The sequence below is a fragment of the Heptranchias perlo genome, chromosome 21 (assembly GCF_035084215.1).
Source record: "Heptranchias perlo isolate sHepPer1 chromosome 21, sHepPer1.hap1, whole genome shotgun sequence".
In the NCBI taxonomy this organism is placed as follows: domain Eukaryota; kingdom Metazoa; phylum Chordata; class Chondrichthyes; order Hexanchiformes; family Hexanchidae; genus Heptranchias; species Heptranchias perlo.
In genome coordinates this window covers 39,622,130-39,647,989 of record NC_090345.1, presented here as the reverse complement: position 1 = coordinate 39,647,989, position 25,860 = coordinate 39,622,130, and the positions used below count along the sequence as shown (strand labels likewise).

The following is a 25,860-nucleotide window of genomic DNA, read 5'->3' as shown; positions in this document are numbered from 1 at the left end:
CCCTATCTCTGTAACCTCCTCCAGCCCTATAACTCTCCAACATCTCTGCCCTCCTCCAATTCTGGCTTCTTGTGTATCCCCAATTTTAATCCTTCCACCATTGGTAGCCGTGCCTTCAGCTGCTTCGGCCCTAACCTCTGGAATTCCCTCCCTAAACCTCTCCACTTCTCTATCTCTCTCTCGCCTCTTTAAAACCTACCAAGCTTTTGGTCACCTGTCCTAATATCTCCTTATGTGGCTTGGTGTCAAATTTTGTTTGATAACGCTCCTGTGAAGCGTTTTGGGATGTTTTACTATGTTAAAGATGCTATATAAATGCAAGTTTTTGTTGTTGAGGAGGTCATGAAAGGCACTATATAAATGCACGTTCTTTCTTTATTCTGCAATTCCAATATGGAAGGCAGAGCAAAATGAATCTTGTTTAAAGCAAGTTAAAAAATTAAGAAAATTTGAACATGGAAGGACAAAGTTACTTCCATCTTAAGCAACTTTGTAAAGGGTTTGGTAAATTGTATTACAACACGTTAGATCTGTGAGGCCTGGATCTTTATCAGTAAAGGATGACATATTTGTACTTCATGTCAGTCATGTGGTCTATTGCTTCAGTGAATTTGCTTTACTTTGATGATCAGCTGTTTAGGCTGCAGCAGGACTCCGATAGACAACAAAATCTGCTCATAGTTCATGGTCATACTATTCACTTCCTTGTATGTACACAATATGTGACCATGCATGGAGAAGTGACTTTTGCATCAGATTTTACACCACTTTATACATTTTGATAGAACCGATTATGAACAGACATTATTCGACAAATAAACTAAAAGATACTTATGGTCTTTAGCTTGATCACTGACATATTTACTGAATAAGCTGAGTTCAGTCAGTGAGACTTTAACTTATGCTTGTGAAATGCTCATTTATTTAATGAGAATTTTGCATTCATTTTCAAATAGTCCCTGTTTTCCATTTACTAATTATTTCATTTACATTTTATTTTATAATTCTTTCGGGACATTTGTGTTGCTCATCCTAGTTGCCATTGATTTATGAGTCGACCATCCATTAAATCGTAGGTATTGATTGACGTAAGATGCCTCAGCCTCTGTCTATGTTGTACAGGTATCCGTGCACATGTGAAAAGTCACTAGGTCAAGTGGGCTATGTTACTTTGCACAGATGAAAGGAAAGCATTGGTAAGCGCCAAGGGTTGTGCTCGAAACTAAAGGACCGATTTTAACCCTGCCCGCATGGCAGAAACCGAACGGGTGAGCAGTTAAAATGGCCACAGCGACTTACCTGCACCGAACCCGCTGCCTTCTTAACCTGCTCTTTTGAGCAGACGAGAGGGACAACCGCTGAAGGCAGCGAGGTTCTTCTTTAAATATGAGATCAGGTTCTAATGACCTCACTGGGGCCCAACTGGAATTTTAACCCATGTGGCGTTCTCGTCAGGCCAACCCGGCGGCAAGAGGAGGCTGGGCCAGAAGGGGCCCAGAATGGTAAATTAATTTCCTTTTTTTTCTTATGGGCCAGGAAGGAGCAGGAGGGCTCCTTCAGGCCCCACAAGGAAACCTCTGGCCTCTCCTGCCCTGAGATTCCCTCCCCCTCCCAACCACTAGCCTGAGTGCCGGCGGCCGTCCCTTCGGGTCCCTGGCGCCGGTTTCCTGTCACTTGGAATCTCGCTGGCCACTGGGTTCGGGCAGGAGACTGACTGGGCCATGCAAATGAGACCTGGGAGTTAACATCCCCTGGGCCTCACGCCGCAGAGATGATTTGCCAGCTTTCCCGGCCCTGCGCTAATGGCTCCCATCAGGGGTTAAAATCGACCTTCAAGTCTCCAGCACACAAGTGAAACCTGGCGGGGATAAACCCTCGAGTGGACCTGCAGGTATGAGGGCAGATACACATTCATGGTAAATGCTTTAGGCCTTTTAAAGGCTCTTTTTCTAGTTTTTTTTTGGTTCCAGCTGGTATTTATGCTTATCATGAGCCTTAGTTCCGGGGGCGGTTATTTATTTATTTTGCCCCGAGCTCCCTTCATTGACACCACAGGGTTTGCCATCAGGAACCCTTTGAGTAATGTGTTCGAAGGCAAAGGGGACCACGGAAGGATGCCAGGCAGCTCAGGCTACCCGAGAGTTGCTCTGGGCCCTCGGCCCGCACACGCACCCCGGCATCTGCAGGGAGAGGTAGCAAACCTCACTTTGGTGGAGACTCCTCTTCCCTATGACAGCTGTGCCAAAAGACCTCTGGCATCACGATGAGATGTCAATGCCTATCCAACTCTTATGCTGGAAATTTCTTCAGAAGCACCCCTTCGCCCCCCCCACCCCCCCATCACAGCATGTCATGCTTCACACAGCATTGAATGAAAGCAGGCAAGTCAAGGTGATCAGCTGCCAGTGTTGCCTGTTTGATTGCACCTGCCAGTATTTCACTAACCATTTTTGTGGGCCCTGGCAAATCCACCTGGGAATGACTGTAGTAACTGGCCATTTCACAATCTCGATCAACAGAGGGGAAGATGCTGAGATTTGCCATAGGCTGCAAGTACACCAGTGGCTACTATGGTGAAGGTGCAGTCAAGTTTCAATTCACCGCTGACCATTAGTTGTTCAGGCCTGCACGGAGCCTGAACATGTAAAACTAATGGTCAGCGGTGAATTGAAACTTGACTGCACCTTCTTGCTGCAGTACTGACCCATGGGAATGGTGCTGCACCCAGGAAAACCCTCCTTGCAAGAATCTTGTGCAGCAGCCATCAAAGAGGAGGCCAAGTGCTGTGCTGCACTGTCACATTTCAACAGACTCATGCCTACATCAATGGGTCCCTTTCTCTTCATCCTGGCCTGCAATTTCTTAATCCCACGCCCCTTAAGCACTAGCAGAGGTTGCTGATGGGTTGAGATGCCCTATAATGCCCTCCAGAAGCTTTATAAATTTTTGCCCCCTTGTGACACTCCCCTTTAATTGTTCCCATCCCTTTAAATTTGACACACTCAGTTTTGATCTCCCATGAGTGGCGTTTCCACCTGGAATTGTGAATCATTATACAAATAAGGTTCGACACGAAAATTGAGCACTGTCAGTGCTTGGTTTTCTGGCGAGTCTTAAAGCAGTGCCAACTGGAATAGAACTGAAGCTGAAAATTGTGCCCCCTTGTGTCCATTCTGCGGATTTGCTGTCAAATGCAGTGTGCAGCGTGGACCACTGGGTGCTAAACTTGGGTTCACATTCTGGTTTCTTTGGCCATGCAATGTGACAAACTGCTTGGCGAGGGAGTGTGGGAGGGAAGTGACATCTGTGTGCTGGCACAAGCATTTCACCAAACTTGACTTTAGAAAGGCTCAAATTAACTAATTGACTTCCTATTGGGCATAGCTTTGGAATTAAAGCTGATCTGCATATTCAGTCAGATTAATTAGAAAAAGAGACATTTTGTTTAATGTTCTCCTTGCTGAACTTTAGGTTTTGTGTGTACAAAATTGTCATTTAGTAAAAAGAAACCAACTAGTCTGACTTATCCTTGGTAAAGTTTGACTGAACTATAATCTGTTTTCACAGCACCAGTACAATTAGAGTTTGATTTATCTGTGGAGAATCGTGATTCAGGTATTCTTGTCTTTTGTATTGCAGATATGGTGGAAGCGACATTTTACCTCTGCATCTATGAGTTCATTCTTAAAGGCGTAGTTTCCCCCTGGTGTGACCTTTTGGATAAGGACGATGTGGAGGTAAAAATAGAAAGTAAAACTATCAATATTTCTGAGTGAAACTTTGCATATGCGCCCTTCGAAATTGACGTTAGCAAAAAAAAACCTTCTTTAAACTCCTCATTTATCAGTGAATGCAGGCAGCTTGCTGACTCGCAACTACTTAACAGACGAGGTGAAAATGAGCAGTGACCCTCGGATCCATTCAATGTTCTATAGGGACTAGACTCTGCTGAAGCTGGAGGATTGGGCACCTATGGAGAACCTGAAATGAAGGGTCTCCTTGGAGGAAGGGTCAAAACTACAAATAATGAGTAGTTTTTTTTTGTTATTTTCACATTTCCCTATTTGGAAAAAAAGAACGAACTTGCATTTATATAACCTCAGGACGTCCTAAAGCGCTTTACAGCCAATTAAGTACTTTTGAAGGGCAGTCACTGTTGTAATGTAGGAAATGCAGCAGCCAATTTGTGCACAGCACGGTCCCACAAACAGCAGTGTGATAATGACCAGATAATCTGTTTTTGTAGTGATGTTGGTTGAGGGATAGATATTGGCCAGGACACCGGGGACAACTCCCCTGCTCTTCAAAATAGTGTCATGGGATCTTTTACATCCTCAATATTGAACACTCCCCCGCCTGCACTTACTTTAGCTTTTAGAACATCACCAGTACTGCAGCAAGAACGGTACATTACACTCCTGGAGTTTGATGTGCAATTATTCTGAAACAGTACTGTAGACCAAACCTCCAGGCTGATCAGGAAACATATGGTTGTCCTGAAGTCAGTTGAGCCGAGGTTTTCCTTGAAGTCTCATTTTCTCCATAGCTGCATTCTGAAATTTTAACCTCACCCGCTGAACGCTTGTGGATACAAGTTTTTTTTTAAAACTCATTCTCAGGATGTGGGAGTCGCTGGCAAGGCCAGTATTTATTGCCCATCCCTAGTTGCCCTTGAAAAGGTGGTAGTGAGTTTTCCTCTTGAACCGCTGCAATTTGTGTGGTGAAGATCACGGTTCACTAATGTGTGTAAGCCACGAATGGGATTCTGGTTTTCTGGCTTTCTTTTTCCCGCCAGTTTTCTTTACCAACTTTTCTACCCTCCCCGTCTGTACCTTGCCCCAAATGGTCCTTCCTCGTGTGTGTCTTGATAATGAGGGTCAGCAGGCAAGAAGAACACCAAAGCCAAACCTTTCTCCACCCAGTACTCAAGCACCAGGACCTCAAGCAGAAATCATTGGCTAACGACCGCCCCTCCCGCGGGGGCCGCTGGCTAGCGACCGCCCCTCCCGCGGGGGCCGCTGGCTAGCGACCGCCCCTCCCGCGGGGGCCGCTGGCTAGCGACCGCCCCTCCCGCGGGGGCCGCTGGCTAGCGACCGCCCCTCCCGCGGGGGCCGCTGGCTAGCGACCGCCCCTCCCGCGGGGGCCGCTGGCTAGCGACCGCCCCTCCCGCGGGGGCCGCTGGCTAGCGACCGCCCCTCCCGCGGGGGCCGCTGGCTAGCGACCGCCCCTCCCGCGGGGGCCGCTGGCTAGCGACCGCCCCTCCCGCGGGGGCCGCTGGCTAGCGACCGCCCCTCCCGCGGGGGCCGCTGGCTAGCGACCGCCCCTCCCGCGGGGGCCGCTGGCTAGCGACCGCCCCTCCCGCGGGGGCCGCTGGCTAGCGACCGCCCCTCCCGCGGGGGCCGCTGGCTAGCGACCGCCCCTCCCGCGGGGGCCGCTGGCTAGCGACCGCCCCTCCCGCGGGGGCCGCTGGCTAGCGACCGCCCCTCCCGCGGGGATTATTGGATCAGGAACAAGATCCCTAGCTGATATTCCTTTTCCCCCCCCCCCCAACCCATTTTTCCAACTTGGGCACTGCGACTGACAGTAGTGCTTGTCACTGTTGTGCCAGCTGTGATCAGCGAACTTGGATTGAAACGAAACAGACTTAATATTGAATTTGCCATGTCTGAGCCCAGTGGATCATTTAAATACAAGGATGTGATTTCAGCTCCAATTTAGTTTACCAAACGGAACAGCAACTGTGAAAAAGAAAGGCGACATATACCCCATTTTTTACAGTACAAGACTGTCAAGTGGTTAGTTCCCTTTTCACCATTAAAAAGAGTTGTGTACAGTGCACTACATTATAAATGATTTATCACACTCCAAATGGGCAATCAGTGATGTGCAACTACACAGTGGGTTGTATTTGCTCAGTTCCAGCACATCATTTGCAGGCCGTGACCACCAGTTCTGTTAATTTAAATTTAGATTCTTTATTCAAAAAAAAAATTAATTAACACAGAACAATTGTTTTCACTGTGAAATACAAAAAAACATATTGTTAAACTAACTTCCAATTATCCATTTGTCTCTCAGGTATTGGAATATTTGGGTGATTTAAAGCAATACTGGAAGAGAAGCTATGGATATAAAATTAATGGTCTCTCCAGCTACCAGCTGTTTCAAGATATATTCCAGTATTTGGACCAGACCATCGAGGAGAGTGAAAGGTAAAGATCATGGGGTAGAGTTTCCGGTTTGGGCGCGATCGGCAAACTGCTTGAAATTGCGCTGGTTAGGTTAAAGTTCAAGTTTCCGCTAAAATGCATTTGCATAATCACAAATGTAAAATCTTCCATGAACCAGCGCAATCGGACAGTGTAATAGAACATAACCGTTTTCTTTTTCTTTGCATTAAAAAATATTCATTGATGTATTTAGGAGTGGTAATCTGGTGCAGTTTTATTAATACAGCTGAAGATGGGTTTATCACAAAAAATAAGCTTTTTTAATATGAGTGTCTAGCTCTCCACCTGTGAGTAACCTGATTTTAAATCACTAAAAATGATTTAAAAAACCTATACTGAACCATTTACTAGTTTCACGGTGTACACTAGTCAGTTTCTTATTAAATTAAATATTTTTTAATATGCAAAAACAATTAAAACTAGCCTACTAATACCTGTGCGCTTAAGAATACAAGCTCAATTTGAAGACTCTCCTTGAACAGGCACAAACTCGCTATCCTCATTATTTCGATCTGGGGGCGTGGCCAGTTTTGTGGGCGGAGCGGGCTTCGGGCATGATGGTTTTCGAACCAGCGGTAAAGATCGCAGAAACTCGATTTGCACTTGAGGTAACTTACGCTTGATTTTCCACTATCTTTTGCGCTGGTTTGGGCGGTTTGCGCTGCGCAATCTAGCGGACACTCTAACCCCATATCTCTGAAACATGTCACAAGATTAACAGTCAGTGCATCAGCCTAATCAGAGTTGCATGATGCTTGTGCACATTTATCTCGGTGAATGCAAGTAGTTGAAAGGCTTGCAGCTTTTTATATTCAGATCCACTCATTTTGCGATTTATTTCTATGCAGTGGTTTTTTCCTGAAATACAACCCATTTAATTCCAGAGTTGCCTAGAGCCCTGAAACTAGCTCCAGTTAACCTGAATTTAAAATGCAACCGTATTAACCTTTCCACATCTAGCCCTGCTATTAGCAGCCCCATGAGCACATCCTGGCCTTTGTCCCCTCTCCTTCTGTTCTGTTTTTAGTATTTCTGCAAACCTCTATTTCTCACTTCATATTACCTCCTTAAAGGTGCATTTATCGCTTTCCAATTTCTTTGGTTCTTTTCAAAGTTTTTCCTTTTTTTTTTCCTGCTGCTTTTTCCTCTCCCATCCTCCTCCTCGCTGGTGCACAACTCCACAGGCACCGGTTGCCCTTCGAAACCTTGTTCAAGTGGCCTGTCCTCTTCCTCTCCATGGTTCCATGGTTGCCCCCTGGTATTTGGCCCAAGTGGCAGTTCCCCCCATCTCTTTCTACTCACCTTACTGCACTTGCTGTCCAGTACTTTGCCCAATTGGCCATTCTCTCCTCCTCTCTTCCTCCTCCTTGCTGGGCTAAGATTCAACAGGAACCAATTACCTCCAGTATCTCACCCAAGAGACCAATCTTCATCTTACTCGATGACTGTCAGGGGGCTATTGAACCTTGAGGGAGATTGACAGGAAAGACTAACCCTGTCCTCGTGCACACTTCCAGCATGGTCACTGGATAGTGTATCAAGAGCAGGAACATTGGCCAATCCTAGCCCTCTGTAGAAAAAGTTTTCTCCTGCTCTCTGTCTTAAATCTCTTATAGTTAATCTTACATCTATTTCCCCTCATTCTACACCCCTCAAACCACTGGAAACTGTCTCTTCCTTTCTACCCTGTCCCATTCCTTCATAATTTTAAACACCTCTATCTAATCACCCCATAATCTCCTCTGTTCTAATGAAATCAGCTCCTTGTTGGTGGGTACCCAATATTACAGTAATCATGTCTGTCATTTAAACATTAGAGATCCACGCCTGATTCTTAGCAAATGGACAGCAATAAATGCTCTAGTTGCCACTGGTCTGACCTTTAATCTATGTGTACAAGTTGGCTGCAGTTTGTTATGCAAAGTCCTTTGATCTTTCCTCGGTCACCAAGTGCAGAGAATAACTTGTTTCCCCTGAATTTTGTGCTCATTAAGGTAAAGCATGTTCGTGCTAAGGAACGGATCACTTCTAGGACCCAGTGGCAGTGTCAAGCTCTCTCTAGTAAGGTGTACACCATTACATGGAAAGGAAAAGCTCTGTCTCAGCAGTGTGCTTTAGAACTAACTTCACAACAGTGATTCCCTACTTCATCATTGTGAATTTATTTCCATTTCCCATCTCCGTGGCCTCGCTGATTGCCAATTGGTGACAAGTTAGGTTTCAGATTTCACCAGGAACTAGATTGAGGCTGCTCAAACTCACTCACCTAGAACCATTCCAGCCGACAGATGGAGGAGTGACCACAAGTCCCCTCATTGTAAATTTTCCCACATCAATCAGGCCATCAGAGTGAAGCTGAGAGAGGTCACTGAGACACGAGCAAGATATTCAGGCCTCGGAGGCAATGCATAGAGGAGCCAGGAAGCTGATTCCTCACTTCAGGGGACTGAGTACGAGGAAAGGGACTGTAAAAATATGGGCTTTTTGGTAATGAGAGGAGGCCAAATGAGACAGCATGTAACGAAAACACATTGTATAGTGAATGGCATAGAAAAGGTAAACATGGAACACTACTTCAAACTGAAATGTGACTGTAGAACAAGGGAGCACATATTCAAATGAGCAAAAGGCAAAATCAGAAAGCTCTTTACACACAGTGATCGACACAGAATAGACCTCTGGATTGGATAGTGCAGACAAAAGCCTTGGCATCATTAAAAAAGTAGTTGGATGCTGTGAGGGGGGAGGTTGCGGAATTGTAGGATCTTTCCACGTGGATGGGCTAAAGACGATTAAGGATGCGTTTACACTGCAAGTTCAGTGCTGGTGCAAAGCACTTTCTGCTTTAATCCCATGCGAACTTACAATGTAAATCATGGCCTGACTCATGAGACTGGCCTGACTCATGAGACTACCCTTTCCAGGTAGCTTCAGCCTATTCCAGAGCAGAGTCCCTGGAGGGGATCACCTGGTCCCGCTTCGGTTTGACATCGCATGGACTGTAAATCCACTGCAGGGTGAAAATGAATCTGTGAGCACTTTCTACTGTAAGGTGTTCAGGGGATCTATTGGGCAGTTAAAGTTCCAGCCAGGCAGGAGCCAAGCAATGGAAACCGGGTTCCGTCTGGCTGGAACTCAAACTGCAGCCACCGGTCGGTCTCAGACCGGTAACTACAATTAAATGTACCCTTAGGAAGGGGGAAAAATGGAGACCAAGCAAAGTTGAAGTGTTCTCACACACCTCAGCAGCAGGATGCCTGCCCATCTTTCAGGTACTGGGTAGAAATCCCTATTAGTTCAATTTGTGTGACACAAATAGCCAGACAGGGGTCTCAACCAGGAGGCGGAAGATCTGGTCTTTCCCAAAGGATGTTTCCAAAGATTAGGAAATGAGATATGTGCTAAGAAAGATATCAAAGTCCGCAGGAGATGGTTTATAAAAAACTGAACTTGTGCTCCCCTTGAAGGGACATTACTCTTTTTAAAATTTTATTTAGTCAAATCCAAGACATTTTGTTGTTGATGCTGTATAGTTTTTCTGTCAGTAGATGGTGATATGGCACTACGAATAATAACCTGTACAGCCATTCTATTTTTTATTTTTCATTATTCACAGCGGAGAGGAAGCCCCTCCTGGTGTCAAGAGTTTTCTAAAGGGAATTAAAAGACCAAACTCTTCTACGAAGCTATTGTTTCTCTCTGGGGGGTGAATTTTAGTTCTACATAAACTTGCAACCTCCCTATCTCTTTTCAGCTCCGGGTTTCCTGTGACATTGAACTCCTAATCTGGAAGATTCAGTAACTATCCTTAAGACTGTTTTCAAGGCCTGGTCAGTGAATTCCATGCCAAAGCCAATGACTGATCACATTGGAATACTTAGGTCCTATCCTAATCTAGAGAGGTTCCACCAGAAATGGTATTTTGTTATGGAAATCTCCACTGCATCTTTGTCCTACCCACGCAATTCTTGAATGTAATGTAGGTTCCACTGCGTAGCATGTACTCTCTGTCCCAAGAAGAACAACAACTTGCATTTATGTAGCACCTTTAAAGAGGGGAGAAAGGCGGAGAGGTTTAGCGAGGGAATTCCAGAGCTTAGAGCCTAGGCAACTGAAGGTGTGGTAGCCCAGGGCGGAGTGATGAAAATCGGACACGCAAGAGGCCAGAATTGGAGGAGCGCAGAGATCTTGGAGGCTTGTAGGACTGGAGGAGATGACAGAGGCAGGGAGGGGCGAGGCCATGGAGGGATTTGAAAACAAGGATGAGAATTTTAAAATCGAGGCGTTGCCACAGAATGAACTTGCATTTGTATAGCTCTTTTCACATCCTCAGAACATCCTCGAGCAGTACAGTCAGTGAATTACTTTTGAAACGTTATCACTGTTGGTTTGCAGGCAATCGCAGCAGCCAATTTTCAAACAGTAAGGTCCAACAATCAACGAGACGAATGACCGTTAATCCGTTTTTGCTGGTGTTCATTGAAAGAAAGAACTTGAATCTTTATAGCGCTGTCTCAATCCCAGTACGTCCCAAAGTACTTCAGACATTTAAGTATTTTTGAAATGTATTCACTGTTGTAATGGAACAATTTGCGCACAGCAAGCTCCCACAAAAAGCAATGAGATAATGACCAGATAATTTGTTTTAGTGATGCTGGTTGAGGGATAAATATTGGCCAGAACACCGAGTAGAACGTCCCTGCTCTCCTTCAAAATAGTGCTGTGGGATCGTTTACGCCCATCTGAGAAGTCAGACGGGGCCTCTGTTTAACGTATCATCCAAAAGACTGCACCTCCAACAGTGCAGCACTCCATCAGAACTGCACTGAAGTGTTGACCGAGATTATGTGCTCACATCTTGGAGTGGGATTTTGAACCCAGGACCTTCTGACGCAGAGCCGAGAGTGCTACAGCTGAACCAAGGCTGACACAACAGCAGCAAACCGGGACAGGAAATGGACAATTGAGGTCAATCCATGCTGCGACCAGCTAAATTTGGCAGAATTCACTGCTGGATTTCAGGCAGAATAGTGGAGGGAAAGGTGGCTAAGTTGGGCAGAATGGCCTCCCAGCCGTGTTGCTGCCGTGAGATCTACTCCCCCCCCCCCCCCCCCCCCCTCCCGCCCCACCCCCCCGCTCCCCCCAACCATCCACACCGGGACTGCTGCTAGCCACCCTTTCTCCGCCCGTTGTACGGAAATGATGGTGCGGGGCAGGCCCTAGCTTCATGGCCAATTTTGCTGCTATCACTTACCACCACTTCCAGCCAGGGTAGTAGCAGTAAGGCCCAAAAATTATTTTCCTCGAGGGGAATGCCCAGTGGAGGCCCCTCTTTCCCTCCATTTTGGCCTCAGTTGGCACTTACCTCGATCTCTTGGGCTTTTCAGCCCCTTTCAGTGGCAACAGTGCCCTTAATGTAGTAAAATGTCCCAAGGCGCTTCACAGGAGCGATTATCAAACAAAATTTGACACCGAGCCACATAAGGACATATTAGGACAGGTGACCAAAAGCTTGGTCAAAAAGGTAGGCTTAAAGGAGGAGAGAGAGGTACAAGCATAGAGGTTTAGAGAGGGAATTCCAGAGCTTAGGGCCTCAGCAGCTGAAGGCACGGTCACAAATGGTGGAGCGATTAAAATTGGAGGAGTGCAGAGATCTCGGAAGGTTGTAGGGCTGGAGGCGGTTACAGGGATAGGGAGGGTTCCACTTCACTTTCAGTCTAACTCCTTGGGCACGATTTTAACAGTGAAATACGGGTGGGTTGGGGGTGGGGGGCATTCAGAATTGCAACCATTTCAGACCCGCCCACAAGCCACCTCCAACCCGCCTATTTCCGGTTTTCACCGGAGCGGGAGGATGGGCAGGCGACCACCCCGCTCCCAGGAGATGGGTCGGGCCTTCAAACCTTTCACGGAGACTTCGGGCCTCCATTTTCCCACAGTTTCCAATTTCAACCCCGGGGGGCCGGGATTCCTGGGCCTTCTCTTTTACGCTTTGTGAAAGGAGGCGAGAAGGCCCGAGACTAACAGGTAGGTGCCTTTCTGGTACAGCTTGTGGGCCGGAGGAGCAGGAGTGCTTTCCGCAGACCCAACAAGCCTACCTCCCCCCACCAATGATTGTGGACTTCCCCCTCCCCCCCCCCCCCCCCCCCCCCCCCACCACTTTCCCTGGGCTGATCCCCGATTGCGGGCCCAATTCCCGATCGTGGACCCCCGACCCCAATCCTCGATCTTCCCCTCCCGATCACGCTCCTCCCAGTCGTGGACCCCTCCTGATCCCTGATCCTCCCCCCACCCCCAATGATCGCGGGCCCCCTGCCCCAATCGTCGACCGCTGACCCAGACCACGAACCCCCAACCCTGATCCACCCCCCCCCCCCCCCAATGATCGGACCCCCGTGATGACCCACGATGCCGACACCTCCCCCTCCCCTCGTGACTGACCCCCGATCCCTCCCCCCATCCCCCCCCATAACTGACGACCCCTGTGCTGACCTATGCCCCCATACCCACCCATGCTCCATGCCAACTCATGCCCCCATGCCCACCCATGCCTTTCCCCCCTCCATACAAACAAAGACTTACCTGAAGATTGACCTGAACACATCCTCTCCCTGGCTGCTCTCCCATCCGACTGAGACCAGCCTGTCAACCAGGCCGGTCAGTCAGCCGGCAAACTGACAAAACAAAATAAAAGACGTCCTTATGTCAAAATCGTACAGACGTCCTGGAATCCTGTACTTCCAGGTTTCCCGTCTGCAACTTGACCCCCTGTCCCCTTCCTGGCTTGGGGTCAAAATCATGCCCCTTGTGTCATTAGACCTAGGTTCACAGATGTTTTTCAGCTGTCAGCTTTTGCTAGGTTTCTAGCTTGGCATATATGCAGTTATCCTGGAAGTATGCTGAACTATCAGCAGATTTGTCAAGCCATTTAAATTATTCTGGTAGTGCATATCCATAATAATAATTCTAAGAATGGATCATTTATATTGAACAAGGGTTGCTCCACAGGCTTGGATTCTTGACCCCTTGGATAAACAGTACTGGTAGATAAATAGAAAGAACATGTTATCGTGTAACATTTTGCCTAGTTTTTTTCCCTTTGAAGTCAGTGCTGTGGAACATGGTGTAGTAATACTGACTTTTCAGTTTGTACAGGCAGCCTCCAAATAAAAGAGTGTCCCTGCTTTATTGAAGTTTTTTCGCTAGTGGGACTTGCTGTTTCAGCAAGCACAGTTGCCATTTATTTGCCCTCCAGGATTGTCCTGGGTCTCCAGGAATTTTAAGATTAATCTCCAGGACACTGCTGCGAGCAACTCGGGAGAAAAATCATAAGGGAACCAAAAAGAAATTGTGTTTTCTTTTCCATTTTCTTTGAACATTTTTCGTTTATTAGTTCTAAAAATATTGGCGATGGGGGTAGGATAAAGTCTGTTTGACTTACCAGTCAAAAAGCAACTGATTGGGTAACGAAGAGTCTGTACGCTTCTCAATTGGCTTGGGAGGGTGGACATGTCGGGTGACCAATGGCGGGGCGGGAGTTTTGGAGGTGGAAGGTCATGCGATAAAACCTCCTGGAATATGGCCAACCAGAGTTGGCAATCCCTAGTTTATTGGTACATGCACTCTGCACCATTCAAAGTTCCTGCTCAGTTTTTGTATTGTAACCTCTAACTATGGTCATATTGTGCAAGACAAGATTATCATAGTATCATATTAAGTACAGCACATGAGCATGGCATTCGGCCCATCGTGCCTGTGCCGGTTCTATGAAAGAGCTATCCAATTAGTCCCATTCCCCTGCTCTTTCCCCACAAACATGTAATTTTTTTCCCTTCAAGTATTTATCCAATTCTCTTTTGAAAGTTACTATTGAATCTGCTTCCACCACCCTTTCAGGCAGTGCATTCCAGATCATTACAACTCGCTGCGTAAAAAATGTTTCCTCATGTCGCTTCTGGCTCTTTAGCCAATTATGTTAAATCTGTGTCCTCTGCTTACTGACCATTCTGCCACTGGAAACAGTTTCTCCTTATTTACTCTATCAAAACCGTTCATGACTTTGAACACCTCTATCAAATCTCCCCTTAACCTTCTCTGCTCTAAGGAGAACAACCCCAGGCTCTCCAATCTCTCCACATAACTGAAGTCCCTCATTCCTGGTACCATTTTAGTAAATCTCTTCTGCACCATCTCTAAGGCCTTGACATCCTTCCTGATGTGTGATGCCCAGAATTGAACACAATACTCCAGCTGTGGCCTAACCAGTGTTTTATAGAGTTTAGCATAACTTCCTTGCTTTTGTACTCTATGCCTCTATTTAAAAAAGCCCAAGATCCCATATGTTTTTTTTTAACAGCCTTCTCAACTTGTCCTGCCACCATCAAAGATTAGTGTATGTGCGCCCCCAGGTCTCTCTGTTTCTGCACCCCCTTTAAAATTGTGTCATTTAGTTTATATTGCCTCTCCTCAAAATGGATCACTTCACACTTCTCTGCGTTAAATTTCATCTGCCACGTGTCTGCCCATTTCACCAGTCTGTGTATGTCCTCCTAAAGTCTGTTACTATCCTTCACATTGTTTACTACATTTCCGAATTTCGTGTCATCTGCAAACTTTGAAATTATACCCTCTATACCCAAGTCCAGGTCATTAATATATATCAAGAAGAGCAGTGGTCCTAATACTGACCCCTGGGCAATACCACTGTATACTTCCCTCCAGTCTGATAAACAGCCGTTCACCACTACTCTCTGCTTTCTGTCCCTTAGCCAATTTTGTATCCACGCTGCCACAGTCCCTTTAATCCCATGGGCTTTAATTTTGCTAACAAGTTGATTATGTAATACTTTATCAAATGCCTTTTGAAAGTCCACATATACAACATCAACCGCACTACCCTCATCGACCCTCTCCGTTACTTCATCAAAGAACTCAATCAAGTTAGTCAAACATGATTTTTCTTTAACAAATCTCTGCTGATTTTCATTAATTAGCCCATACTTTTCCAAGTATCAATTTATTTTGCCCCGGATCATTATCTCTTTAAAAACTTCCTCACCACTGACTGGCCTGTAATTGCTGGGTTTATCCCTCCACTTTTTTGATCAGGTGTGTGACATTTGCAATCCTCCAGTCCTCTGGCACCATCCTCATATCTAAGGAGGATTGGAAGATTGTGGCCAGAGCCTCCGCAATATCCACCCTTACTTCCCTCTGTAACCTCGGATGCATCCCATCTGGACCGGGTGACTTTTCTACTTTGAGTACTGCGAATCTGTTAAGTATCTCCTCTTTATCTATTTTTATCCTATCCAATATCGCTATTACTTTCTCCTACAATGGTAGCATCCTCTTCTCTGTTGAAGACGGATTCACTTAATGCCTCAGCCATGCCCTCTGCCTCCACAAGAAGATCTCTTTTTTTGTCTCTAATTGGTCCCACCCTCCTATATGTTTATAAAAGACTTTTGGATTCCCTTTTATGTTAGCCGGTAATCTATTTTCATACTCTCTTTCTTTGCCCTGCTTATTCCCTTTTTTAGATCTTCTCTGTACTTTCTGTATTCAGCCTGGTTCTCTACCGTATTATGAACCTCACATTTATCATAAGCCTCCTTTTACTGTTTCATTTTAATCTATATCTTTAGCCATCCAGGGAGTTCTAGCTTTGGATGCCCTTCCTTTCCCCCTTGTAAGAATGTGTCTACTCTGTACCCAAACCATCTCCTTCTTGAAGGCCTCCCGTTGTTCAATTACTGTTTTGCCGACCAATTTTTGATTCCAATCCACCTGGGCAAGATCCCTTTTGTATAATGGTTTTGATGGTTAATGACGCATTACATTTGAGATTCCATTTAGAAATTGTGCTGGTCACGGGTTAATGTTAAATGCAAGTAGCACTCGTTGGGACTCTGGTTGCTGACCCTCTCGTATTGTCCAGGAGTCTTCTGGAATTGAGGCTAGCAGAGCTGGAATTGAGCTGCAAGCAACTCGGCAGAAAGGTACTTTTTGGAGTCGAGCTTTCTCCGGTAGTGTAAAAACAATAGGAACACCTGCCACTCAGCTCTCTGCAGTTACTGTCTAAATGTGAGGTGCCGTTCCTCAGTGCCTTGTATAGAAGGGCCCCACATTCTCCCCTTGCAGTAAGATGGCCCTTCAATCCCCTCCCGTTGTGCTAATTAACAGTTAGGAGAGGTTGCAGAATAGTCAAGGGGGAGCGCCAAGTGTGCTGTTCTGGATTGGAGGAAGGATGGAAGATATAAGGGAATTAATGAGTTTAACTGGGCGGTGGACCTGAGGTGATAATCTTCAACATCTTTCTACAGATTTAGCGCTTGGCCAAACAGACTGGAAAGCCCAAGGTACAAAGTGAGCAGCTGGAAAAGTTAATTTAGGGTATGTGAACTTGACTTAAAGTGGCCAAGGTGATGGGCTAGCTGATCTGGCAGGAAGAAGCTGAGTATTTCCATTAACCATTAACTACCTTCCTTCGGATATGTTACAGGGCTCAGGTGGATTTTCAGGTTTCCAACAGGATAAAGGTCCAAGAGCTTCTGAAAGAATTTGTTGGCACGAAACAAAAGGGACTGTTATATTTATGGCAGAATAGCCAGCAGTGTAAACTACCACCGAATAATAAAATAATTTTTAAAAACGAATTGAAAAAGAACAGAAAACATATTTCTGGACACTTTTTATTTCTCCACCTGAGGTGTTATTCACATACAAAGTGGTAAAAGGCAAGAAGCTGACATTTTTATTACTCCAGTTTTTCAAAGGCTTACGCTCCGAGCTCTCTGGTGGCTTAATCAGACGTAGCACTAGGCTGTACAGACTGGAAAGTCCCAGCTTCCATTCCCAGTCTGTACTGAATAAGGAAAATTATTATGGGGTTAGGAAGTGATGTCAGCCAGGGCCCCGTACCTGAGCACTTTGCAATGATCCCTGCTGGGAAGCACATGGACGATAGCTGAGAACAGGATCAGACTTGGTTCTTGTATCTTCTATGATTGGAAAAACCTGCCTCGCTCCCACAGGAGGCCAGCAAGCATCAGTATCTTCAGTGGACGAGGGAGAAGAATCAAAAATAGTCTTACTTGTCCCTTTTTATGACCTTGAACTCTCTATTTTAAACTTTTTTTTATCCCAAACATTTTTCTGAGGTTTCATTTTTATTTTGTTGCTGATCTGTAATTTGTAGTCTCAGTTTAGACCAACAAATTGCTGGAGTAACAAATCTGATTATTCCTCAAAAGTACTGCAGAATCACATGAAGGTCTTGAAATTATGATTGACAGCAGCTACAAACAAATCACTTACTAATGGCCTGTGCTTTACTTCCATTCTTTATTCATTAAAGTCTTTTCCTAATTTATCTCGGCAGGCCACCTATTCGGTTATTACTTAACACCAGCAGATCTCTTGTTACATTACTCATGGTGAATTAGAGTCAGATTCCAAGGTGGAGGGGGCATTCTGATATATGGAAATGTGGCAGGGATGCACTAAAAAGATTTAGAAAGAGTTTTGTGAGCGATCTTTGCAGAGTGAGTGATTTAAGCATTGTTTGGTTCCTGGAAAACAAATAAATAGTATTTTGCTTACCGATTGCAAGTAGATGTATAAGTATGTGTCCCCTCCCATACCGTGCTTACATAGATAAATCTCTTCATGTAATGGGGGTGGGAGGGGCAGGGAGTCACCCTTTATTTTTAATCAGACTTCATTAACAGCAAAAACCAAGCAGTTTATAAACATTAAGCTTTTTGCACCTTTTTAAAAATCAAATATCTCTGCAACAGTACTTTGTGTATTTAAGCAGAACCTTTTGGCAAATTTTAAGGGTCCCCAGCCTTGTGCAAATGGGACGGTAACGGCCTGAAAATAGCGTCTGGTCGCTAACTGCCCTGTTTCCACTAGTGCTCTGGACGTCACCATCTTGTATAGGGTCCTGAGATGGCGGCTAGAGCGCCCACTTGTTTCAGGCAGGAGATTAATATACAAATCGGAGTTTTGGGATGTACATTGGACCCTCATTGCACGATTGCACCTTGCACACTCCACTCAGGAAGTAAAGTACAAGGCATTGAGTGGCTTAACTGCCAGTCCTTAACTGCTCAAAAAATGTCCAAAGCTTCTTTTTAACTTTGGTTTTTCCTGGGCCCACACAACTCTCTGGCCCACTGCTGGCACCTGTGAGGCCCCCCATCTCCCCCCCCCCCCCCCCCCCCCCCCACCATGCCTCAGGTTCTGACGATGCTCAGCCGGCTGATTTTCCACCCTCCCACAACCGGAGAGCTGAGGCGGGGTTTCCATTTGGTTCCTGCATCTCATCGGCTGCAGGTAAATGAGGCCTGGGCCTCAAAATGGCTTGAACCTTGTGACAGTAACAACAGGCAGGCAGTAGGCACACTCGGCCCATCACCCATCATTGTTCGCTTCAAGTTAAAATCACCCCTTATAAATTGAGGTCTTTATTCAGAACTTCCCTCCAAACCTTAATAATGCTACATTTCTCCAAGAATTTGCTATCTGTTTATAGGGACAGTCATTTGCTGAGTATAAATATAAATAAAGGAAATTCTGGGGGGAATTTTAACCCCCTAGAGATGTGTTGGGGGGCAGGTGACTAACTGCTCTCCAGGGGCGGGTCATAGGAACATAGGAACAGGAGTAGGCCATTCAGCCCCTCGGGCCTGCTCTGCCATTTGATAAGATCATGTCTGATCTGTGATCGAGCTCCGTATACCTGCCTTTGGCCCATATCCATTAATACCTTTGGTTGTCAAAAAGGTATCTATCTCGGATTTAAATTTAGCAATTGAGCTAGTATCAATTGCCGTTTGCAGAAGAGAGTTCCAAACTTCTACCACCCTTTGTGTGTAGAAATGTTTTCTCATCTCGCTCCTGAAAGGTCTGGCTCTAATTTTTAGACTGTGCCCCCTACTCCTAAAATCCCCAACCAGCGGAAATAGTTTCTCTCTATCTACCCTATCCGTTCCCCTTAATATCTTATAAACTTCGATCAGATCACCCCTTAACCTTCTAAACTCGAGAGAATACAACCCCAATTTGTGTAATCTCTCTTCGTAACTTAACCCTTGAAGTCCGGGTATCAATCTAGTAAACCTACGCTGCACTCCCTCCAAGGCCAATATGTCATTCCGAAGGTGCGGTGCCCAGAACTGCTCACAGTACTCCAGGTGCGGTCTAACCAGGTTTTTGTATAGCTGCAGCATAACTTCTGCCCCCTTGTACTCTAGTCCTCCAGATATAAAGGCCAGCATTCCATTAGCCTTATTGATTATTTTCTGCACCTGTTCATGTCACTTCAATGATCTATGTACCCGAACCCCTAAGTCCCTTTGGACATCCACAGTTTTTAACTTTTTACCATTTAGAAAGTACCCTGTTCTATCCTTTTTTGATCCAAAGTGGATGACCTCACATTTGTCTGCATTGAATTCCATTTGCCATAGTTTAGCCCATTCACCTAATCTATCAATATCGCTTTGTGATTTTATGTTTTCATCTCCACTGCTTACAATGCCACCAATCTTTGTGTCATCGGCAAACTTAGATATGAGACTTTCTATGCCTTCATCTAAGTCGTTAATAAATATTGTGAATAATTGAGGCCCCAAGACAGATCCCTGCGGGACTCCACTAGTCACATCCTGCCAATGTGAGTACTTACCCATTATCCCTACTCTCTTAAATATTCTAATGAGGCCACGTGCCTCCAATTTTAGCAGGCTTTCAGATTTAATGCCTGCGGCCCAGGTTTCCCAGAGCTTGGGAAACCCAGCAGCTGTACGGGGGTTAGTTTTGTGGGGCTCTGCTCATGACACTGGGCCCCTGTAGTGGTGAGTTCCGGTTTAGAATATTTAGGCTACAATATCGTAGCCCTATCTCCACTGGTGTGTTTGGTGCTAAAGTGTGTCCAAGCCGGGAGTGGGGCCTCACAAAACTCGTATAAGGATGGATATAGTTACACTGTGTCAAAGCACATTGCTCACTCAGCTTATGTTTTTACTGCTTGAAACATTTTGTTTGCATAATACTTGCATTATTTCTCGCGTGTTTTCATTCCTGGTACATTTTCAGATTGGGAGATTCCTCTCATGCATTACGTTATGACTGGGTCCAAGTTTGTGTTTACTATGTTGATTCCATTGAATTATATTCTATGGGTTCAAGTAATAAGTGTTGTCCACACCAATAGCACAGTTTGTCCAAAGGGCTAGCACAGTTTGTCCAAAGGGCTAATTCAGTTCAGCCTTTGCACGGTTACTCTGTAGCATTTGAGGGGATGTTTCAGAGCCCTGCTTAGAGTATGATGTGGAGATGCCGGTGATGGACTGGGGTTGACAATTGTAAACAATTTTACAACACCAAGTTATAGTCCAACAATTTTATTTGAAATTCACAAGCTTTCGGAGGCTTCCTCCTTCCTCAGGTGAATGTTGTGGAAATGAAATCCTCGAATCCTTCGCATTTATAAATCACAGAACAATGCCTGGTGATTACAGATAGTCTTTCCAACTGCCCGTTGCCACGGCAATCACAGTGTGCAGACAGAGAGGTGTTACCTAAAAGGCCACCGAATATACAAACCACCAAAAAAAAAACAGAGAGGCAGAAACATAAAAAAGACAGCAAATGACCCGTTATATTAAAAACAGATAACATTTGTTTGCTGGTGGGGTAACGTGTAGCGTGACATGAACCCAAGATCCCGGTTGAGGCCGTCCTCTTGGGTGCGGAAATTGGCTATCAATTTCTGCTCGACGATTTTGCGTTGTCGTGTGTCTCAAAGGCCGCCTTGGAGTATGCTTACCCGAAGGTCGGTGGCTGAATGTCCTTGACTGCTGAAGTGTTCCCCGACTGGGAGGGAACCCTCCTGTCTGGCGATTGTCGCGCGGTGTCCGTTCATCCGTTGTCGCAGCGTCTGCATGGTCTCGCCAATGTACCATGCTCTGGGGCATCCTTTCCTGCAACGTATGAGGTAGACAACGTTGGCCGAGTCACAGGAGTATGAACCATGCACCTGGTGGGTGGTGTCCTCTTGTGTGATGGTGGTATCTGTGTCGATGATCTGGCATGTCTTGCAGAGGTTACCGTGGCAGGGTTGTGTGGTGTCGTGGACGCTGTTCTCCTGAAAGCTGGGTAATTTGCTGCGAATGATGGTCTGTTTGAGGTTGGGTGGCTGTTTAAAGGCGAGTAGTGGAGGTGTGGGGATGGCCATAGCGAGGTGTTCGTCATCATTGATGACATGTTGAAGGCTGCGGAGAACATGGCGTAGTTTCTCCGCTCCGGGGAAGTACTGGACGACGAAGGGTACTCTGTTGGTTGCGTCCCGTGTTAGTCTTCTGAGGAGGTCTATGCGATTTTTTGCTGTGACCCATCGGAACTGTCGATCAATGAGTCGAGCGTCACATCCCGTTCTTACTAGGGCGTCTTTCAGCGTCTGTAGGTGTCCATCGCGTTCCTCCTCGTCTGAGCAGACCCTGTGTATTCACAGGGCCTGTCCATAGGGGATGGCCTCTTTGACGTGGTTAGGGTGGAAGCTGGAAGCTGGAAAAGTGGAGCATCGTGAGGTTGTCCGTGGGCTTGCGGTAGAGTGAGGTGCTGAGGTGCCCGTCTTTGATGGAGATTCGTGTGTCCAAGAAAGAAACTGATTCTGAGGAGTAGTCCATGGTGAGCTTGATGGTGGGATGGAACTTGTTGATGTTATCGTGTAGTCTCTTTAGTGATTCCTCGCCGTGGGTCCATAGAAAGAAAATGTCGTCGATGTATCTGGTGTATAGTGTTGGTTGGAGGTCCTGTGCAGTGAAGAAGTCCTGCTCGAACTTGTGCATGTAAATGTTGGCGTATTGGGGTGTGAATTTGGTCCCCGTGGCTGTTCCGTGTGTTTGGGTAAAGAACTGGTTATCGAAGGTGAAGACATTGTGATCCAGGATGAAGCGGATGAGTTGTAAGATGGCGTCTGGAGATTGGCTGTTGTTGGTGTTGAGTATTGATGCTGTCGCAGCGATGCCGTCATCGTGGGGGATACTGGTGTATAGTGCCGAGACGTCCATCGTGGTGAGAAGTGTTCCTGGTTCAACTGGTCCGTGGGTACTGAGTTTTTGTAGGACGTCTATAGTGTCGCGACAGAAGCTGGGGGTTCCCTGTACGATGGGTTTCAGGATGCCCTCGATGTATCCAGAGAGGTTCTCACACAGGGTTCCGTTGCCTGATACGATAGGACGTCCGGGTGTGTTGGCTTTGTGTATCTTTGGGAGGCAGTAGAAGTCTCCCACGCGGGGAGTACGAGAGTAAGGAGAGGAGATCTGAGGCTGTGCTCAAACTATAGTTGCAGTGTCAGTGGGAAGCAGTTTTGTTTGGCACCAACACAAGTCAGGGCCTGGTCTGCCTCCAGACATGAGCAAAGTGAGACTTCTGCTTGAAACCACTTTGCTCCAATGCCACAGATGAGTGCAAGTGCAGTCTTAAGCATACTTAGAAGTCACTGTAGAGCTAGCTTGATGCATTGATTTATTGCCATCAGATGACAGTAACTGTTGTTGAATTTAACTTTCTAAATCCAATGGGAAGACATTGCAGCACCACATTTAGCAGGAGGTTGCCTTCAACTATGATTAACGTCTATAATAGCCTGCAACAAATAACCGTCATTTTGACTCTGAATGAACTATGAAAGTCCAAACTGCTAATTGTGCATACCTACTGTTAGTCCTTGTGTTACTGGGTAGCCGTTTGAATGCAGCTCTGTACCGTTAATGGCTGTTACACTTTGTACGAGATGAAGAAATCCACAGTGGATTTACAAAATTGCTTAAGTATTTCTTAATATCCTGTTAGTTTGCTATGTGGTCAATCTATATAGCAATCCGAGACTTTCCAAGGTTTGTGTGATGTCTGTATTTCAGTGGCAATTGGTGATCCTGTCGGCAGCTGAGGCACACGCTTTACAAGCCCAATCAAGCCAGCTTGTCACCATGGCAACACCTGGGGGTAGCTTGCTCTGGGGCTACTAATTGCTGTTTAGTTTCATGTATAAAATGAAAGGAATGAGAGATTATGGCTTTTTCACTGAACAGGGAAAGCTAAGGGAGAAACAAGTAGAGGTTTACAAAATGATAGGTCTTGAGAGGACGAATTTTGTTCCTGTGGGTTGATGAAAGAGTAACAAGGTGGCGCAAACTGAGGATTATCACTAGAAGAGTAATGGGGGGAGTTGGAAGAAACCTTTCCACACTGAGAGTTATTAGAGGAATGCTTTACTACAAGTGAATATTGAGGCAGAGATGATACAACTTAAAGGAACTGGATGAATAGTTGAAAAACAAGAAATAAAAGGATACAGGGCAAGGGCAGGGTAATGGGATTAAAGTAGATAGCTGCAGTTGATGAGTTAGCGTTAGCACTAGCACAGGTGCGATAATCCAAATAGGCACCTCCTGTGCTGTAATCTCTATGATTTCTGTTCAATGGTTCATACAGGTACAATAAAATTGGGCCCCTCCCAGAATTCATAACAGGAGTGTACTAGTACTTGTTTTGAAGATAAGCTTAATCCTCCAAAGTATGTAGAATTTATAATCTTGTAAACATCACTAAACTCATATAGCCTTGATGTTTCTAACTCCAATAGGACCTATGGCAATACAGTTGATCATGAGTCTCCCACTGATGTTGTACAACAGTGCTTAAATCTTCCGCAGAAAACAGAACGGCATTTTCGTGGTATGTTCAAAACTCGGCACAAAAACTTACCCTACTTTCGGAAGATTGAATTGTATATCATTGCTTAATCCATAAAGACAATAGGAACTGCTTCTTGAGCATGCAAAAAGGGCCTTCTGTAATGCCTGTGGTACATGATGTACCTCGTTGTTCTTTTCATCTGAAGCAGTATGGGGGATGAAGTGATGGAATCACCAAAAAAGGTTTTCAGTCTAGATCACACTTTCCTGCCTCCAAGGCCAAACAACAAATAATCTTCCCAGAACTATCTTTCCCAATAGTGGCAAGAAGAGGGAGGAGACACATATAAGTGGCCGGAGTCAGAGGAATATAATGTTCGGGGAAGAATATAGGGTTGGAGAAGATTGCTCAGATAGTTTGGGGTAAGGGAGGGATCTTAGGGAAAGAATGAGGATTTTAAATTTAAGGCTTTGGGGGTTGGGGGAAACCAATGTAGGTCAGTGAGGACAAGTTTGTTGGGAAAGTGGAACTTAGTGTTAGACAGAATACATGTATTGAAACCGAGGATCTCTGAATCAAGAGCAGAAAAAAAAACATAATTTGACTCCTGCTGCTCTCCTTATAAAGGTTCAGAGAATCTTGGGGCTCGATTTTTGGACGTCTGAGCGGGTGGGTTCGTGGCGGGGGGGCTCCGAAAATCGGGGATTCCCGGGGCGGGTCCAGAGCCCCGCTCCAACGCGCCCACTTCCGGGTTCCCCAGTGACGCGCTTAGATGCGCGCAGCCCCCGCATGCGGGACTCCCGCCGGCAATTAAAGCCGTCAGGATCCCACTTAAGGCAATTAGTTTGATAGTTCAGGTCGTTAGCAGACCTGATTTGTAGGATATTTTAGGAGGGGTGGGATTTTCAACTAAATTGAAAGTGTTTCCCCTGTGGCAGCTGCAAAGGTCCATTTGACAGGTGGTGGGGGGGAGACCCTCACTTATTGCAGGAGGCCACTCTGTCACTTTGGACAAAGTTTGGCCTCCACCACCCTCCTCCTAACAATAAAATTCACCAACTTGCACACTTACCCTGGTGTGCAGACACATGTACCTACCTTGAAACTTGTGAAATGCCCTCTATAAAATATTTAGTAAGATCGACCTGCCCAATGGAAGAAAGACACTGTTAACTACTTCTCCACTGACACATATGGCAGTAAATCTGTTCCATCAAAACCTGTGTTTCTCGGGTTCAGTACGAACCCAGCTCCATCCTGACCTTCACCCCTGTTAACTTTTAGGGTTTAGTGCCTATTGTGGTTTCCATTCATGATTTTGGAAACAGTGACGTTGACTGCTGCCTCTCCAGATGGCGAAGGAGAGATCTAATTTTTCCAGGAAGTTGAAATAATCCTCTGTTCTCCATTTGTAACTAAAAGGGGCAAGTGGGGTATTGTTTCATTGGAAATAGGAGAGATGTCAGAGAGAAAAAAAATCAACTTCCTTCCAATATGAGTAGTATTGGGTGCCTAAGAATGTTAACCGTCAGCGCCCACAAGCATTCTGGGGGTTAGAGAGGCAGAAGGCAGAGAATGGTGCACCCATTTTATTTCAGTACATTAGGTGATTGGCTCAGCCAGTCCATTATCATCATCAACATAACCAAGTACCCTCATCTGGTGGCACAATCTTTACTTTCTTCTATTGTGAACTTAACATTGGCTCAATTCTGCACCAATCCTCATACTCATTATTTGGACTTAGAGTCGAGCAATCAGCTTAATAATAGCAAGGTCCTTGTAATAGCATGTATAAATTCTAGCTGCAGTTCATTTCCTCATGGTGTTGGTTGAGAGATTTGCATTCCTGGAATGACTACCAAGGGCTCGATATTAGGAGGGAGGCGGGGGTCGACTGGGCGCGTGGGTAACGTGC

The 25,860-nt window shown here is 45.7% G+C and overlaps 1 protein-coding gene and 1 long non-coding RNA gene across 7 annotated transcripts in view; one reads left to right on the top strand and one right to left on the bottom strand.

Annotated features, from left to right (window-relative positions):
• The window catches only part of minpp1b (multiple inositol-polyphosphate phosphatase 1b), a 152,073-nt gene that overhangs the window by 10,669 nt on the left and 115,544 nt on the right, over nucleotides 1–25,860 (top strand). For all 6 annotated transcript variants that reach the window (XR_010966731.1, XR_010966730.1, XR_010966732.1 and 3 more), the window contains exons 2-3: nucleotides 3,640–3,737; nucleotides 6,079–6,212. Coding sequence is in view for 1 of the 6 variants with exons in the window: in XM_068002551.1 (XP_067858652.1) it covers nucleotides 3,640–3,737; nucleotides 6,079–6,212 (232 nt within the window). In the remaining 5 variants the exon portion in view is untranslated. The remainder of the gene's footprint in view (nucleotides 1–3,639; nucleotides 3,738–6,078; nucleotides 6,213–25,860) is intronic.
• LOC137340182 (uncharacterized) overlaps nucleotides 1–25,860 on the bottom strand; it is a 69,549-nt gene that overhangs the window by 34,045 nt on the left and 9,644 nt on the right. The gene's annotated exons all lie outside the window — the stretch shown is intronic.